This window comes from Anguilla anguilla, chromosome 17 (genome assembly GCF_013347855.1).
Source record: "Anguilla anguilla isolate fAngAng1 chromosome 17, fAngAng1.pri, whole genome shotgun sequence".
Taxonomy (NCBI): Eukaryota; Metazoa; Chordata; class Actinopteri; order Anguilliformes; family Anguillidae; genus Anguilla; species Anguilla anguilla.
In genome coordinates, this window is record NC_049217.1 from 17954492 (window position 1) to 17973012 (window position 18521).

At 42.8% G+C, this 18521-nt stretch overlaps 2 protein-coding genes across 4 annotated transcripts; both read left to right on the forward strand.

The window, feature by feature from the left end:
* Positions 1-682: 682 nt before the first annotated feature.
* Positions 683-9599, forward strand: LOC118217346 (transmembrane protein 106B-like). 2 transcript variants are annotated; one of them, XM_035399264.1, is made up of 8 exons: positions 683-882; positions 2626-2773; positions 3049-3112; positions 3542-3695; positions 4203-4343; positions 5262-5305; positions 7455-7508; positions 8025-9599. In XM_035399264.1, the coding sequence occupies exons 2-8, from the start codon at positions 2638-2640 to the stop codon at positions 8128-8130; spliced, it is 699 nt and encodes a 232-aa protein (XP_035255155.1). In that variant the 5' UTR covers positions 683-882; positions 2626-2637; the 3' UTR covers positions 8131-9599. The 2 variants fall into 2 exon arrangements, with proteins under 2 accessions (XP_035255155.1, XP_035255154.1); XM_035399263.1 differs by having other exon boundaries at positions 685-882; positions 2623-2773.
* Positions 9600-14994: 5395 nt separating this feature from the next.
* LOC118216106 (ADP-ribosylation factor-like protein 4D) lies at positions 14995-17759 on the forward strand. Of its 2 annotated transcripts, XM_035397127.1 has the most exons (3): positions 14995-15166; positions 16415-16433; positions 16484-17759. In XM_035397127.1, exon 3 carries the CDS (start codon positions 16531-16533, stop codon positions 17131-17133), a length of 603 nt encoding a protein of 200 aa, XP_035253018.1. In that variant the 5' UTR covers positions 14995-15166; positions 16415-16433; positions 16484-16530; the 3' UTR covers positions 17134-17759. The 2 variants fall into 2 exon arrangements, with proteins under 2 accessions (XP_035253018.1, XP_035253017.1); XM_035397126.1 differs by having other exon boundaries at positions 14997-15166; positions 16415-17759.
* The last annotated feature ends 762 nt before the right edge of the window (positions 17760-18521 follow it).

Sequence of the window (18521 nt, forward strand, 5' to 3'; positions counted from 1 at the left end):
GAAGCTGGTCTTGAATTCTCTCCATTCAGTGACCAACAGAGTAGGATTTTTTTTTCCAGATATGAGGATAGAGGAGCTCCTGGTTCCCAAGATGAAAAGGAAATCCCCAGCATTTATGTTTTGCTAAATTATGTGACTTTGCATTATGATGTGTAATCTTAAAAGGTGTGTATTTGCAGCATGATGTATTGATTTATTTTTGTTATAGGGACTGGTTGTGTCCACTGTCTAGCTTTGATATCAACCTAGGGCAAGGCAACGGGATACTGTTGCCCCTTAGGTTGCGTTTTTTCAGCTGACTGTAGTGGTCTTCCCACTACAGGTCTTTCCACTACATTCAAGAGCTTCAGAACTGCCTTTTGTAACTATTGTCTACTGACATTTTGTTCTCTTTGCTTTTCGACATTTCAGGAGTTTTTCTGCAACTTAGGTGATTTGATGTGACTAAGAGTGTGACACGCTTGTGACTGAAGCCTCAGAAGTTGTGAGACTTCTAGTCGTTCTGCACGTCTCCAGTGCAGCACTTCTGCTAACGTTATGTTCTCATTTTCATTACATGCGCATACACTTTCTGTACTCGTCTAGCGCAACTTAGCCTCGCGAGCCAGTCTCTTAACTCGACCTGCTGTGTATTGTCTCTCCACAAAGCGGCAGCAAAATCACGTCGGTGAAGATCAAGCGTGTTGTGCGTCAGCTGACTAAAACCGTGAAGGAACAGCACTGACTGCGCAATTATTTATTCAGCAGCGAGGACTCTTCTGAGCTGACCATCCTCGAGGAAACCGCGTCCATTTGTGAGGATTCTTCGTTTTAAATGTCTCAGTCGTGGATTTTATTATTTGCGAGATGACGTCATAAAGTTGTGCGAATTCAAAGAAAAGGGTAAGTTCAGAAATACGGGGTTTCAGTGTTGAAACAAAGCTTAGAGGTTTTGGCTAGAGTAGTTGGTGAATATTTGTGATTACGAAGTTAATGTGCTGTTCACACAAAACGGCATTTGTAATATCTGAACTAGGCTATGACATAAAACAATCTGATTTAATTTGTTCAGAGAGCGTTGGAAGCACAGCCTATGTTTACAATTTTAGTTCAACATATTGTGGATCTGATTAGCCTTTTCGACGTTGGGGTGGACAGTAAGACATTTTAAACAACATATTGGAAACTCTGTGGCAGTTGTCTGAAAGGGGGAGATAATAAATTCCGAATTTAGCACTTATGACGTTTGTTAGTGTATTTGAAATTTCGTCTGGACCACTGGGCACAAGAAGACGGCTGCTGCGCACCCTTTTAATGGGCGGGGTTGGATTGATTTTTAATCCCCCCCCATTTGAACGGGTCTGCGCTGCGTACTTAGATCCGTCATGCTTTGGCCCGTTTCACATCTATTCGTCCTGTTTATTAATTAACTGTTTTTGAAATTTTCCGAGAGTGTCTACTTTGTAACATTTAAAATTAATTTTGCTACGCAAAGGACAAAATTGACAGAAATTTTATATAATATAACCTTATATTCAGACTTAGTAACTCATATAGTGTCAATACGACAAACGTAACCTGTGTGAATGCTTCAATGCAAATTGCCTGACCTATATTCAGTGCGAGTTTTTTCTTCCGAAGTTACCAACCAAATTCAAGTTACAGATATCGCCCAGTCAAGCACCATGACACGCCACTTTACTGAACTGTGCTGAACTTCCTTCGCCTCCAAACACTTGTGTTATGTTTCAGCACTTGACTTGGGGCCCAAGCGCAAAGAGTTAAATGCTGAGGGTCTGAACCGAGGAACCTATAAGGAACAGATGCAAAACTGTGGTAGAATGAGCGATTGTTAGTCACAGAGTAGAGTGGCAATGCAGCAAGCTGTGAAGCTGGTTATTCCGCTTATAGCAACCAGAGCTTCGACAACCGACATGTAAATTACATGGAGATGACAGCCTCTTTTTGTCTCGCTTTTCTCCTTTTTTAATATCGCTCGGTGCTTTAAGCAGGCAAACAGGTCAAATAACATTGGCTGGCCCAACCTGCGTATCGTTCATACCTGTAAACAGTGTAATTGTAAAGCTTAGGTATAGGTTTGTTTGAGAGTGCTCCTCTTACATTAGCCTAAAGGCAGTTGAAGAGAGGACACACATGAATAATATGAGGCATTTGTGTAACAGAGCAACGGTTCTACATTTTGTGTCCTGTAACGCGCGTTTAAGAAGGCAGCATTGTTGTTCACAAATCGCGCATTAGTAATAGTACCGAATTTAGGATTCAAGCCTGCAATCCTCAAGTCCTTGTCCAGGGTTTTAATCGTTTCCCTGATCCCTAACCTATCTCTGACATCAGCGAGGTGTCTCCTGGCTCGGTTTAACAGAATCTAGCCGATGTGTTATTTCTTGGATTTAAGTCATCATTATTTCCCTAAGGAGTTTCCCCGCTTTGCCCATGTGTAGATATGCTGCACAGCTGAAAGGTAAGAGCGTGAAAGCACTTCAGCGCTCTGGGGACACCGGGACTGGAATTTTCTGTGCCTAACAGTATAAGCAACAGGCTGATGGTGCGGATCCACGTCTCTTTGATAATGGACGAGCGGTGGCCATTGCTTTCAGCTGTCGGTCTGTCCCTGTCGGCCAGGAGGTGTGCGCGCACATGGGGGTGTCTTTGGGGCGCCAGGCTGAGGATGAGGAGGAAATCATACCCGACGACAGGAAGAGGTCCGCACGGATGGGAGCAGGGGACACGCTGGACTGTCCCACCTGTCGGGGGACGGGACGGATCCCAAGAGGTTGGTCCATAAAATAAAAAAAATGTATGCTGAACTCAAACATGTGACATTGTTTCGGCTTGAAGGGCAAAGTTAATCCAGAATGCTGAAATTCTAAATAAATGGCCAATGCTCCCTTAATACATATTTATCTAAGCCACAAAATGCAGACAAGGGCACAATCCCTTTGTAAACTGATGAACAGCATGTGTGTGGATGACGGTAGTGGTCAATAGAGCCAGACTGAGGGGCCCAGTAGAGCCAGACTGACGGGGCCACTGTCATTATCTCTTCAGGTCAGGAGAGCCAGCTGGTGGCAGTCATCCCCTGTACCGACCAGAGACTGAAGCCACGGCGCACGTAAGTCACATGATGATAATCCTCCAATGACAGGAGGTTCAGTTATGAACAGTGCTGTACATATGATACCTCATACGTGTGTGAGGTTCTGGCAGTGTGTGTGCATAATGAACGTGAAAGACTTGTTGAGGTTGTATGCAGTGTGTTTGTGTCTGGTCAGCAGTAAGCTCCTTGTTCCTTCAGCACGTGTGTGTGTGTGCAGTGTGCGTGCAGTGTTGGTTTGAGGTTCAGACACAGTGTACGTGATTCAGACACTCTGTGCGTGTGTGTGTGTGTTTAGTGTGCGATTCAGATATCCTGTGCGTGCGTGTGTGTGTGTGTGGGGGTTTGCGCGCGTGTGTGGAGTGTGCGAATGTGGTTCAGATGCCGTGCGTGTCCCCTGAGGAAGTTCCGTTCTGATGCATCTCGCGTGTGTGCGGCTCGTTGCAGGAAACTGTACGTGAGCCTGTCCGTGGCACTGTGCATCCTCGTCTGCTCGCTGATCCTCTTCTTCCTCTTCCCGCGGAGCGTCCTGCTCTCCCCTGTGGCCGTCAAGTCCGTCTACGTCTTCTTCACTCCCTCCACAGTGGAAATGACCATCACTGTGAGTCACAGCAAGTGTCACAGGGGTCTGTGTGGGAATTCCCCGCAAGCAATGACCAGTGAAACATCCAGGGGAATACGGGACAGTGGCCAAAGCCTACATTCATTGTCCCCATGTTTGAACTGTACAGAATTTGTTTTGAATCCAGGCCTGTGGTATGTCAATATATGCTACCAGTTCATTCATGCTGACACACAAACTGCAGATTATCACAGAGCAGTGACCTCAATATCACAGCTAAAATACAATATTACAGAAAAATATAGATGGTGTTACATTCAGTATGAGATGGGTTTTGTTCTGTTACTAGTTAAGTTATTATACGGTACTTCTCTCTAGGGGTTTCGTCATACTTGTTCCTGGTTATGGTTATACACTTTGTTGTACGTCGCTCTGGATAAGAGCGTCTGCCAAATGCCTGTAATGTAATGTAATGTAATGAGGACTGAGCGCTCAGGGAATGCCTTCTGGTGGACTGATGCCACGTTTCTGGGTTCCCTCATGTAGAACGTCATCAACATCACAAACAACAACTTTGCCATCGTCCAGGCGACCGATCTGAGCGTGCAGGTGCTCTTCTATGACACGGTATTGGGAACGGCTTCCATCTCCAACGTCACCAGCGTCCAGCCACGCAGCGTGGAAGGGGTGAGTGTCCGTTCTCCGCACACACGGCACGGGCTCTACTGTGAGAAACCGGGGTAGAGGTTTTTTTTCTTCCTGAAGGTGATTCATGATATTGGGAAGATAAGATCAGCTGAAAAATTAGCAATATGGAAATTTGTTACACAACAAAATATTGTGTTTTAATGCATTCTCTCAACATAGTGACAGTAACTTTTTTTTACATATGATTCCTGAGTTTGACACGGTGTTCAGTGTAACCAGTGGCATATGGTACACGAGTCTACACTGGTGTAGTTATTTCCACACCATCAATACTGGTATTTTGGAATTTTACTATAAAAGTTAAAAATAAATAAGTGCATTTGTAGACATTATTAATTGAATATAATTATATTCACACATTATATTCACATAATAGAGTTTTCCTCAATTAGACTATTATGCAAGTAATAAAATTATTTTTTTGCATTACAAAATTATGCAAATTTTATAAACATTATTTAAATTTGTGAAAACAGGTACTCTGCACACTTGGATGATATTCATGGCAAAGATCGGCAATGCTCAGATTTTGTCATTTTTCACATGGCAGTCATCTCATTTTTCACATGGCAGTCATCTCATTTTTCACATGGCAGTCATGGTTTCTGTGATTTCTACATCTCTTCTGCAGAGCTGAATGTGATCCATTCTTGTGTCCACAGTCTTTCCATCAGTCAGGTGCTCACTAACAAAACTTTAATTTTCCAGTAAAACACAGACAGTGTCCTGCATAGCCTTGAGTTGTTTTAAAATGCTTTTTTCAAAGACACAATATATAAAAAAATCTAGAGGGTAAAGTGGATATTTTGAAAATGGCTGTTTTGTCTATGAGCAAGCTGTAGAGCGTGGATCGTTCTCAAGGCTCCCTTCACCCTGGTCTTTTTCTCTCTTTGGCAGTACACTTACGTCATTCCCATTCAGATGACTGATGAAGGCCTAAAGTAAGTACAGGCCTGCCTTTCTCTTCTGTCAGCGTACGAGTGCAATAGCAGAGTTCTCTGGGCGAGAGAGTCGTGTAACATTCAGAGACCTGGGCTTGAAGCTGAGGTTGTGGGTTTGATTTCCAGCTGGGGCACAGCTGTCATACGCCTGAGCTCAGGCACTTGACCTCAGTTGCTTCTGTGAAATATGCACGTATGAATGGATTGTATGCAAAGAATCTAAGAGTGTCTGCTAAGTGCCCAAAATGTCTCGTAAGCTCTATTCAGATACAGAGGAGCTAAGATCACTGACGAAGAGGTCCAAAACCAAGATTTTAACCATGGTCTGAAAATTGTACTGGCACCATTTTAGCGGACTGAATCGTAGCAACATAATACACGGTGTAGTGTAATAAAGAAAAAAAGGATTTGGAAAGCAAGACCCAAAAACAGTTTTTCCAAGATGGTGGGCCAGATTTGTTACATCAGTTCCAAGGTCAAGACCCCAACCCTGTCATAAAATAAATGACTGACTAGAAACTCTGGGAAACCTCATGTTGGGGAAAACTAAAAGATTAAAATTTCTATTTTAAATTAAAGAGGTTATTTCTCTCTTTCCACCCTCTCTCAAATCATTCAAAACCCCCTCGATCCAGAGAAGGGGAGAGGCCTTCAGCATTGACACACAACTCAAACTTCAACGATTTTACCATGCAAAGCAACCACTTATGTGCTGGATGTAATAAAATTAAAATGTGCCCCATAAAGTGAGCTCATGTCTTTGGGCAGACTGAGTCAGTGAGCGAGTGGAAATGGATTGAAGTGCCGTTCTCTCAAACGGGAAGTAGAATAAAGCGCAATGGAACCGTTTGAAAAGACAAATTTGGATAATGTGACTGCAGTGGATTTCTGAGTCATGGGACCGACTTTGCTTTCGGGCTAAGGATGATTGTGGCAGTGGAGCAACCTTTTCGGAAAGCATTGCATGAGTGCGATCATGTGATATCTAGAGCCAAAAACCAAGGAACAAATCCTTTTCACAAATCGTTCTCTGGCTGTGATCAGTGAGCTGTGGGTAATGATGTGCTTTTTATACTATAAATGGTTTTATTTAAAATATTTATGTTTTGGATGCTTTTTCGCCTGTCTGTTTTGAAAAAAATAGTTCATGTCTGGTTCTCCCCCAACTCATGGTATATTTTTGCTGACGTATTTTTAAATTAATTTTAAGATATCACCCCATCCCTGTAATATCTTAGGTAATCCTCACTATGCAGTGTAGGTGTGTAACTTTAGTTAGTTTAACTTTTTTGCATTATGAAATATGTTGTGAAGCCTCCTCTGGTTTGTACTGTTAGGAACCTGACTGATGCCTCCAAATGTCTGTCACCAGGCAGAATTAGGGGGTCTCCTTCCATCCGGTTTATTGGTCCGATATCAAAAATATTCTCATAGATTTGGGTTGTTCGAACCTGTGCGCCCACCGTGATTGTATAGCCAGTGTATGATAATAAATGGTCATTTGATAACATCCAGATGATTTTTAAAAGAATTCATTTCTCGGTATTAGTGAATGACTCAATGCAATGAGGATTGTGTCCATGTTGTCCTAAGTACAGGCACAGGTTTCTGTCTGCATAATGCCATCAGAAGATTTAGGATGCCGTGTCTGCAGTCCAACAATTTCCCCTCACATTTTCCCTCCTTGAAAATTCCCAAAGAGAGTGCGTAGGAAAGCTCCTCCCACATTTTGGTGACGCTGTTTAGTAAATTGGCTGAACTTGGCTCTATTTCTGCACCCGTGGGATGGGGGGCACGGTGACACACAGGGTCTAGCAGTCTGTGCCAGGGAGGGACGGAAAATATGAGAGAGGTCAAAGTTCACTGCCCCTATGCATGTGACCAGCGGAGGTGGAAAATCCATGTTCAGAGAATAAAAGTCCTCCTCAGTATTTTGTTCCAATCCCCTGGTTTTGCTAATTAGCACAATTTTTCAGCCCGGCGGTAAAACTAATTAGTGCAGTCAGCTGGCTGAGTTCATGGTGGGAAGAAACAAATGGCGGGACTTTCCACCTCTGGTGACCGTAGGAATGTTTTGTTCTTCATACTTTTGGAATTTCTGAGCTATTCTTAGGTTTTGCTGCTTTAAGAGTGTCTGTCTGTCTTTCAGCTCTTACTGCAAGTCAGTCGCCATACGGATTCACACCTTATTCCTGCATCTACAGTGAGTTTCGTCCGTCGACGTCACCGTTTTCTCCAGTTTTCCCTCCTGTACCCACACCTGCCCTTTTTGGATACGATTGGACACCCGTGCTGTAGATGATATGTGGCTCCCTCATGAGGCATTTCTGTGGCCTTGTAGTAACAGAGGCCGTATTATAACTGTGGACTGAGAAGCGCAGTTGCAGTGCATTTCTCCTTTAAGTGTTATGTGTTTGTTATCTTCCCTCTATCTCTTGGGGGCACTGTCACATGTCTGGCTTCCCCAGATGAGCTAGACTTGCCTAGACAACCTGTAACCGTTTTATGTCTCTCCTGCTTCTCTGCAGGGCCACCTCATCCCAGTTCAAAGTCTGAATTTTCTTATTGGTATTGCTATTGGATTTTAAAAACTTTATGATATGTGTCTGAAGTGTTATCAGTAGAAACACAGAACTCATATTTTGGTACAGAAGAAACACTTGCAGAAGCATTTTGTTTGAAGGTTTTAATGCCGTTTCTGTGTGCCTGTCTTCCACAGGATGACAATGAAGGTGTTCTATCTATCCCACTCTGAGCAGCTGTCTCTGGACACGTTTGAGTACATCGACTGTGGCACCAACACCACTGTCCCCCACTTCTTTTGACCCCTCCTCCTGAAACACTCGGGAGGCCACTGGACAAGCCAAGGCTTCTGCCGTTTTCCAGGTCTAAGTGTGACTCAAGGACGCAAACCCTGGAATATGGACCGTAACGACGGCCACTGAACACAGTGAACACAATGTAGACCCCCCTGCAAGAGAGCACCCTCCCCTGGCCCCGTACTACTACTGGCCAGGGAGCGGCACTGCTTCCCACACTGGTAGAACCAGCTGCTGGGGCTGGGTGGGAGTTTTACAAATGGTCCAGCGGTTCTAAGCCGGAGCACAGTCCAAGGTTGCAGAGATTTGATTGAAACTACATTCATTTGTGTCAGTTTTTAATCACTGTGGAACTTCCCTGGTGGTGGGAAAGAACTCCAGCATGAAAAGTGTCTGCTAGCTGTGTTTATTTTTGCTGCCAAATAACATTTTTCATTCATTTAACCATGTTTTTGGGACATTCAATACCCTAAACCTTATTCCAGTAACAGTTTGAATTTATTTCATCATAATCCACGAACACAACTCAGTTCAGAGCACAAATACAAGTATTTAGGATGTTTCTGACTTGTGTGTTGCATTGAAGCACCTTTATATTGAACCACTGTGCATTTTAAGTGCCCTGCCCATGTAACATTCTACCATGGATCCATGGAAACAAATTGCAGGTTGATTTTCTTGTTTGTGAAGTCCAGATAATTAGCTATTTTTGGTATGAGGATGTATTACATTGCTCTGTTTTCAACTTTAGCATTTACCAGCAATAAAATTTTTTTGGCACAGGTGTTTTTGGCAGAGAAAATAGCCGTGGCTAAAAAATACCAGTTCTTCCCGTTTCACACTGATGGTTCTCCGCTTCCTGTTGACGGTTTGCTGAAGGGCCTTTTCAGTGCTGAGATGAGGCCACTAGGTGGCGACAGAGCTCTATTCCCCGTTTCTGAAGTTTGGAGAGAACATTTGTAACTGGGTAATTGTGAAGGGTTGTTTTCAATCTGTAGCAGTGTTGTTTTTCCACAAATCATACAGTGGGGAATTTTTTTAAAATTTCATTTTATTTTTACAATTATAAACCTTTCGTTAGCAAATCTGAACACCGTGATCAAGTACAGTACAATTATGTAATCCTTCATTTGTGTTGTATGGCATTCTTTTCTAATGGTCAAATCAAACTATTTTCAAATCGCTGTAATCATATGCTGTACTGTGAGTTTAAAAGCCCAATGTGTTGCCAGATTCCTCAAGAATGTCTTTATTTGTGGTGTCCGATAAATGGATGCATACTTGTTAAGCGGATGCATTTTAGGCTTTTATTTCAAGAGGAGGAACAGTTTCATGTTTTCAGTAGTGAATGTGAAGCACATCATAAATGGTACTAAGTGACTTTTTAAAAATGAATACATTGTAATTTCTGTGTATTGTGTGTTCAGTTTGTGTGTTCAATTTCTTGGGTAAAATAAATCCTTTCACAGATGTTCCCCCCTTCAATTTTTAAAGTTTCCCCTGTTTAAAATAGTGAGCTTATTTTTGAACACACGTGGCTGGAAAGAGGAACACTTTATCTGAAACTTCAACTGATTCAATGAATGTGGTTGGATCCACAGGATTTCTCATTTCTGCCCTCGTGATTGCATCAGTGCAGACACAGAGACGGCAGGAGCATGACTGTGATGTCACTGTACTGGTGCATGATGAGAGAGTGGCAGGAGTCGCTTAACAGGCCAGGTATCTTGATATCTTGGTGCCAGTGTTCAGTCTATGGCCATGGACCTTCACCACTGCTGGACGTACTGTATGGACTGAAAGACAGACAGGGCAGCGTTTCACTGGTTAGCTGCATTGATTGGCAGATCCAGATCTCGGCAGTGAGGTAAGCACTCCATGGATCATCCTACTACAGGACAGAGGGGGGTCCGGGGCCCCTTAATGGCAGCCAGTGGCCCACACTCACATTGTATCTGCTGCCCATCCTGGTGCCAGCGTAGTTGACACTGCCACTGGGCTTGCCATTGCAGTGGACACAGCCTCTCTCCTCTGGTAGAAAAAAGAAAGAAAGAGTGGAGTTCAGGCAGGTGGCAGTGCAGTATAGCTGTTAAGGGCCTACGTGTTTGATGTTCTTTTTTAAAGAACAAATGCAGCGTACTTCAGGTTTAAACAAATTTGGAAGCAATATCGGTTTGCTACTGGGAGGGAACTGTGGTTTATGAGATGAGTGGAAAATAAACTGAAGTCATTTAAACAGTTGGATATGACCTTTGTGTCTGTATAAACCTAAATAAGCCTAATTTGGCATGACTGTGACAAATTATAGTACCATGGCCTATAGTCTTTTTTTTTTTTTTTTTTTTTTTTTTTTTTTTAAACTCTGGGCTTTTATCCCTTCCTCTCCTGTCTTGAGATACATTTTTATTAGTTTCATAGGCAGTTAGGAGATGCTCTTATCCAGAATGACTTACAGCACCTTGTTTAACCTGGGAATAAATTATCTGGTGCATGAGCTATAAAGCTAGTCCACTAACCACTGTGCTATGCTACTGTGCTGATTCAGTACTATATGTAACATATTTTATTATTCTATGTACTTCAGTAGGGGCCTCTACTGGGTTTTATTTCTTCCACCCCAGATGTGACCTCTGCACACCTCTCCTCTGAACAGATACCTTCGGAGCAGTAAGGCTTAGCCATGGATGAGTGCATTGTGCTGACACCTGTTGGTCATTTAGTATTATACCCACCTCCTGGCTGGGTGGGCTTTTCAGGCCCACTCTGTTCTTTTGGGATCGGTTGTGGAGGGTCCTCCTTGACCTACAGGGCAAAGAGCCCGAAAATGGGACAGATTATAATGGACAGGACGGTTTAAGGGTGCAGTGATCCATTCCTTCTGCTGTTTAGGTGAATGCAGCATACCGGTGGCACGTATGACTATGCTGGTGTCTTCATTAAACACGTAACTAGGTAGCTGTTTCGTAGGTGACTTAGTCAATGCACCCGTCTTAACTACTGCTTGTATTTTTCCATAGACTATGTTGTTGCTGTTCTCATTGTGTTAGTGTTAATCAGTTTAACCTTCAGGGTCCAAGTTGAACTATGCGGTTGTTCCCTGCACTTGGACCGGTACTTCTCTCTAGGGTTTTCGTCATACTTGTTCCTGGTTATGGTTATACATTTTGTTGTACGTCGCTCTGGATAAGAGCGTCTGCCAAATGCCTGTAATGTAATGTAATGTAACATGAAATATTGAATTAGACTCAAAAGGGAACATAGCATGGTATGATTACTTTTAATTAGTGCGTACACGATGCAGGCAAACACAAAACTAGGCTCGTGCAATTGCAGTGTTGGGGTGGTCCATTTTGAGATGTGTCCTTTGTTCAGATGCACAAGTTATTTCTATCCAACCTGAAGCAGAATATTTTACACAAGCTTCCATTTCACTGGTGAGTACAGTTCCTAGTAAAGTGAGCACATTTTGAAATTCGAGCATGCCACCGGCTGCATAACAAACTATGTTGTGATAGCTTCTACGCTGACGACATGCTCAGGCCAGACGTCAGCAGTCAGGAGGAAGGGATTGTTTTCATCTTGCTGAAGATCTGCTGGGCACAGCCCCTCGAACACTTGTGAACAGCCCAGTTGACACCTCGGAGGTGAGAAGTCATCCCTATTGAAGGCCGCATTACCGCCATGTTGTTTGTTTGTGTGCGTCAGGGCGTTCTCGCTTCGGCAGTCTCCGCATTCCTGCCTTCGGTGTGAAATTCTTCAGCGTGGCAATGGAGGGAGGGATGTGGAGGGGGCTCCAGACCAATTAATGGCAAAGTCCCCTTTTTCAGACTGACGACAGGGACCAAATATTGGCTTCTTTTCCCATGCAAATGCTTGACATTGAGCTTAGCATTGGATGCATTAGCATTTTAAAATGCCCAGTCTATGAAAGCGAGCATTCACTAAGCACCTCATACATACGTATTGGAATTGAGAATGGAGCTAACATGGTAAATACGAAATTGGCTTTGCAGATTTGAGGTGCCCATCTTAGGCCTCAATGGCGTTGTTAGCTGAATAACAGGGCATTCATGCCAGCCTCGTCATGTTTGCGCACATTGTGGCTATATATATTCTGTAGAACTCTTAGGCTTATTTTTGACCGGCAGTTTTTATACGATGGAAAAGTGCATGAAACAAACTATGGAAGACGTCAGGTGTGAGAAAGGAATCCCCACTCATTCAATGAATTAAGCAATAAGGGCTGCGATCACGTGAGGGTGTCGCGTGTCCCGCTCAGATATCCACCGGATGATGATAAATAATGCAGAAGGCCCGTACCTGTTTTGACCTGGATCTGCGGTCCAACACGGCCTGGCGGCGGCGCGCTTCCCAATGCATGGCCGACATCCTACACCACCGTCTGTTCGACAGAGTTGCATTCGTCATTAAACCATCACGCCAGATTCCAAAGTAACCCGAGAGTCTACAGCCCTCACTGTATCCACTATCAGATTAATGACATCCTCTTTGTTATAGTAGATGAATAAAGAGTATTTATTAAAGCAGTGATTTTTCTGTTTGCAATGACTATGTTGCACTGACAGATCAATGCAACATTTTATTTTGATATACATTAGGCTATGTTTCTGAAAACTAGGCTACATGATCCAATCTCTTCTCGATAACCTGGTTTAATCTAATATCCACCAGAAATCATAATTCGTTACAGAATCGTTCATGATAATCTATGAGGTACTTAACTGTAATGCATAAACGATTCAAGGTTAGAGTACAAACGGGCTACGTTTCAAAGTCCTTTGGCGTTATATATTCTCTTCTAAAACAAGGCTGTTGGTGTTGGCCATTATAAAATTGTTTATATAATTTTAAACCACGCATAATCTAACTTAAATAGCCTATAATCGCTCATAAACACAATTTGGAGGCTCCAGTCGATTTAATAGTAGGCTAACATCTGAATTTGTAACCTATTTTACATTAAATTTCAATTAATTACCCCCTCTGACATTTCTTCCCCTGGGATCTATATTATTTGGAGCACTATATAGCTATATTTAGCAGAACTTCTACGTTTGCAAGTTTATGGTTTTCAAATGGTTTCCTACATTACGAAAAGAGAATTAAAATCTCATATCCAATATGTCGCTATAACATGCGTTTTGTATTTAATTTTGTTAAAATATATCCTGATTTAGGCTACTAAGAACGCACGGTAAATAGATACTTGTTTTTTAATGTAAAAAAAATTAATAAAATAAAACATAAAAATAAAACTAATTGATAGTTACTCACTACAAATCCTGATGTTGAACCGATCCGATGATTCGCGGTGACAAAAAATTGGACGGTTGATGGCTGAACTTCACCCGGGCCAAATGTTAAACTCAAGCCCCGCGGTACAAGGGACCCATTCATTTCCAACAAGTACCCGGCTGAAGGTTACCAAGCAACTCCATGTGAAACTGGACCACTGGGGTCACTGAAGTCATGTTTAAGCGTGTGAAAGTCGCCCAGCCCGATACATCACATACTCAGGAGTCGGTTTACGACGATAGAAGAGAAGGAATTAGGCTATTCAGTATGCACAAAATAAACTACTCGCTGTACCTCAGCCTACATTTACGACGGGAAAAACAATTGCTATTGTTATACTTGTGGAAAAAAAATTGCATTTACGCATGTCCACCTGTTCTCATTTAGGCTGTACAAAGGCTTATCGTCAATTATATATTTTTTATCAGGAATAATTGGAATGTAATGTAATGTAATGGAACTGGCAGTTCCGAATTTTGAATACGTTAGCTTGCAATGACCTGGACGAATTGTATTGCAGAGCGCTGGAGCCCCATTCAGTATCATTGTCTCTTCGCTTACGTAATAGTTCAAGTATACCCAACCAAAAAAATCCAAACTTGCTCAACGGTATGTTGAACTGCATAACATTTTTAACATGACCATAATTTGGTCAGAAATCACCAATATGGTAACGCTGTGAAAGTTAGTAGTTGCATCGGTACAGGAAAAACGCATGGGGGCGCAGGCATCCCTTTGAATTCTGCACGACTCTGGTCGTGTGCTGCGATTTCGTATTTTATTGCTTAGTGTAGAGTTTATTAAATGTGTTATCTCGGAGCTCTCTTAAACTGAAAAAAATCCTTGCCATATACAAATTATTTTATTCGCTATTTTTTCTCTATGGGGTAGAGGTTGTTTGCATTGGATTGTGTTTTTAAGATTCATGTGATTTCGGAATTATTTTTACATCGCAAAAAATGTTCAGTGGACTACTGCGCTTCGAGTAGAGGCCTGTTATAATCAGATAGCCTACTGTTGTGGCTAAGAATAACCTGTGGGATTTCTAGTGATATGATCAGTGTTGCATGAAAACATGGCCTGTGTTGCAATGTGCTCTACCTGGGCTCAATCCGGTTTTGTTTGTATGCGTTTCTATCATTACATTAGCTCGTTGTAATATTTAAAGTTGTAACCTGTAAATGGTACACACTGAACTAAGAGCTGCAAAATTATTAGTCGTTTAAGCTGATGAAATGTAGGCTATTTAAAAACTTCATTTTGAGATCTAGGCTTACATTATTTTGCTTCAGAAAATGCCGAACCTAAGTCTGAACAATCATATTTAAGGTTATTTGATTAGAATTAGCAGGTGAAATTAAACCTAATTATGAACACGACAACACCCGTGTTCATGAAGATATGGCAGTAATTTTACGTAGTTTAGAAACCGGTTTTGCCGGCGGCTTGGTTGAATCACTTGTACGTAATTACCACAGACATTCAGCCAGGGGGAACTAGAGAGCAGAGGTGCCTAGTTTTTGTACGTCATAAGGGTTTGCTTTCTAACGCTTGTGCTCACCGCACTCGGTTCAGTCTTCGTTGGGAGTTGCTAGGCGGAGGGCCGAAAAGACGTGCGTTGCCCTTTCTGATTTCTGGATTACCGGTTTCAACCATACATTTGTGGAATTGTATCCTTGCTGCTAAGAAACGACAGCATTCGTCAAAGGAGGCACAGGAATAAAAGGTACATTTAATTTATATGGTATAATAAAACATTTTTCTTGCACCTTAAATTTGTCTTACATTTGCTCAGTGACCACTAAACTCAGGGCACAAAAATATGACTGAAGGACAGTGTTTTGAAACTAGGAAAGTATTTTTTGAAGGGCAATTCGTTTTATGTAATGGTTAAAATAATCTCGCAGTTGTGATTGTGGTGCTTCAGACAGATTTATGCTTTGCAGTGTGTGTCGTCTTGAGGAAAGTATTTTGTTTACGTCTCCTAGATACTGAACAAGGAGGTAATGCCTCTCGAAAGAGCGGCCGATCGCTAAAGAGTAAAATTATATGCACAGTAATTAATGCACATAAATAATGTTCAATTCACCGTTTCACTTCACGTTTTACAGCGTGGCGTGTTTTTATCGTATGATGCAGGGACGGGGCTGAAGGTTGTGCGCAAGATCTTACAGAATGGCTGTAGCCTACACTTCCAGAATTATCCTGATTTGCAGTGAAGTGTGTCCAGTTCGGGTGTGATTGCGTTTAGGATTGCTGCATTCGACAATCCATAAAATGTACCAAATTAGTAATTCCGATTTGTAAGATTGTGGCTGTAGTCCGAGTCCGGGTGTAAGAATCCCCCTTTAACTCAGATTTTTCTTTTAGACGCTTCAAATGCGACTATAGAATGCTGCAGTGAATTGGCTTTTAAAAAAAAGTTATTCCCGAGGAGTAGCCTATAGGGTTAGTCGTGAAACATAAATCCATGTGAAGTTTTTATTGGGGGCGGGTGGAGGTTGAAAGTCTAATTAGCTCTGATTTCTAACCCAGGCTATTGTTGTTTCAACGCAGTCTGTCAGGGGTTGCTGCGGGCTTTCTGATTAGGTGCGCTACGTAAATATTCGCCTAAAACGGCTGGTAGTATTCTAGTAAAGACGATGCAGAAGCATAAACAGTCTTGAGAGCGGTTTTAACTAAAACAATGGGATTGTAGAAAGAACGTGACTTAAACAAAGACACAATGAACAGCAATCACATTTTGTTTGTAATGCATAGATAACTGCCAAAGTGAATTGCCCCCTGCCTACAGCCACTGAGACTTAATTACGTTTGCTCTGTTCTTTTGCCTCTTAATTGTATTATGTGCTGTACAACCCATTGTTCCTGCAAAGTCATTATTTATGGTTAACACCCAAGTTAGTGACAGTCTGTCTCATGTGTTGGGTGCCTTTGATAGATTGTGACCATTTGTTTTTGCGTTTTTGTTTAGGTGCACAGTGACTCCACAACTCCCTTTTAAATCAGTTGCAAGTGACATACGCATATAAAGAGGGCCAACCTTCACGGAATCTGCCTCGTAATAACTGTCCAGAGAATCCTGCAGCCATGGGGAACCAGTTTACCGAGATTGCTCCCAACACTCCCTTTTTACCAAATTTCCAGTCCTTGCACGTGGTAATCATCGGCCTGGACTCTGCGGGCAAGACCTCACTGCTCTACCGGTTGCAGCTGCGCGAGTTCGTCAACACCATCCCCACCAAGGGCTTCAACATGGAGAAGATCAAGGTTGTGGTGGGCAACTCGCGGGCCACCACCTTCCAGGTGTGGGACGTGGGCGGGCAGGAGAAGCTCCGCCCACTGTGGAAGTCGTACACGCGGCGGACGGACGGGATGGTCTTCGTGGTGGACTCGGCCGAGGCCGAGCGCATGGAGGAGGCCAAGGTGGAGCTCCACAAGATCACGCGCACCTCGGAGAACCAGGGCGTGCCCGTGCTGTTGCTGGCCAACAAGCAGGACCTGCCCTCCGCGCTGTCGGTGCCCGAGGTGGAGAAGGCCCTGGCGCTACACGAACTGAGCCCGTCCACGCTGCACCACGCCCAGGGCTGCAGCGCCGTCGATGGCCAGGGACTTCAGCCCGCTCTGGAGAAACTGTACGAAATGATCCTCAAGAGGAAAAAGATGCTCAGGCACAGCAAAAAGAAGAGATGAGCGTCGCACTGCTCCCAACCAGGAAGGGTTGCCGAAAAAATTGACTCCGTTCGCTGTGGCTGAAGGTTCTTTTGAAAGGAAGGAGTCCCCAAAAGAACGCTTTCTGATGGTCACTGGGGCAGGACTGGTAGATGTGTCTTTTGGAGCACACAGCACTGAACTGATATCCCTAGGGAAGTAGTTGCCATGCAACAGTCCCTTGTTATCCAAGGACCGTGTGATTGCTGAAGCAAGCTGTGGCATCAGCCCAGTTTTGCCCAGGAAGTCTGAAGGATTCCTCCCTTTGTTTCATATTCCCCCCCTGAACAGCCGAGTTGAAGTTCGTAATTTGGCAAAGTCAGTGATTTTTGCTGAATTACAAGAAAACCTATCCAGGTTTGCTGTGGTGCTGTGCTGAGATGGCACCAGCATGAGACTGAATTCTGGTTCTACTCACAGAAGAGAGAGAGGCCACATGGCTATGTGAACCACCATAGTTATTTAGTCTTTTGCCTAATTTCTGTGGTGAAAACTTGTCACACCGCAGAATTCAAGTTGTAGCCATAATAATGGAAGTGTTTTTACAGACTGTACATATTCTTTTTTGTAATGCTTAAAAGTTAATAAATTATTGAAGACTGATACGAGTATTGTCTGGAAGGCCCTTTTTTTTTTAACCTGTCACCCCTAAGGCAAGTTATGTCCTTGTAAAAAGGAAATCTATGTTCTATGCAATACAAGGATGATGAAAATGTGGTTGAACAAAGTTGAAATTACATTCATCATACAGGAAGATGAAATGCCTGGGAAGGACCATAGCTATGCCATGAGTCAGAGGGGGTGGGGCTTATGTGTTTGCATCACAATAGTCTAAGAACAAAGTGTGAATACCTGAAAGAATGCCAAAGGTTTACAACCATTCCGTGGCACTGAGAAATTAATATCATAGAAAAGAATGGACACTGTGCCCTGCATGCTATCTTTGGAATTCACTGCATATAGATTTCACTCTCCCCGTTTTAGATAATGTGTCCAGTTTCAATTGTGACTTAAAATAGAGCAATGGAAAAGGAGAATGTAACTGTATAACTTGCCCTCTGAACAAAATTTGACTAGATATGCCATTAAAATGTGGAATTCCAAGGCCATTTGAACAGGTTTATACATCTGGAACAGGTTCTTCCAAATATTGCCTGAAGGCAAATAGTTTCGAGTCAACAGAAGTCTCAGTGGAGCAAGCAAGGTGTTTACATGCTTTTTACACAAGACACTGGTAAAAAGTTAAGTACACAAGTACAAAATTTTCTAAATTTACCAAAAATATGTAGAGCGAATGAATAGTGCACATTCACCTTCTCTGACTGCTCTTGAAATGGCCATTGTAACAGCAAAAGTGTTGCTTTCCTACA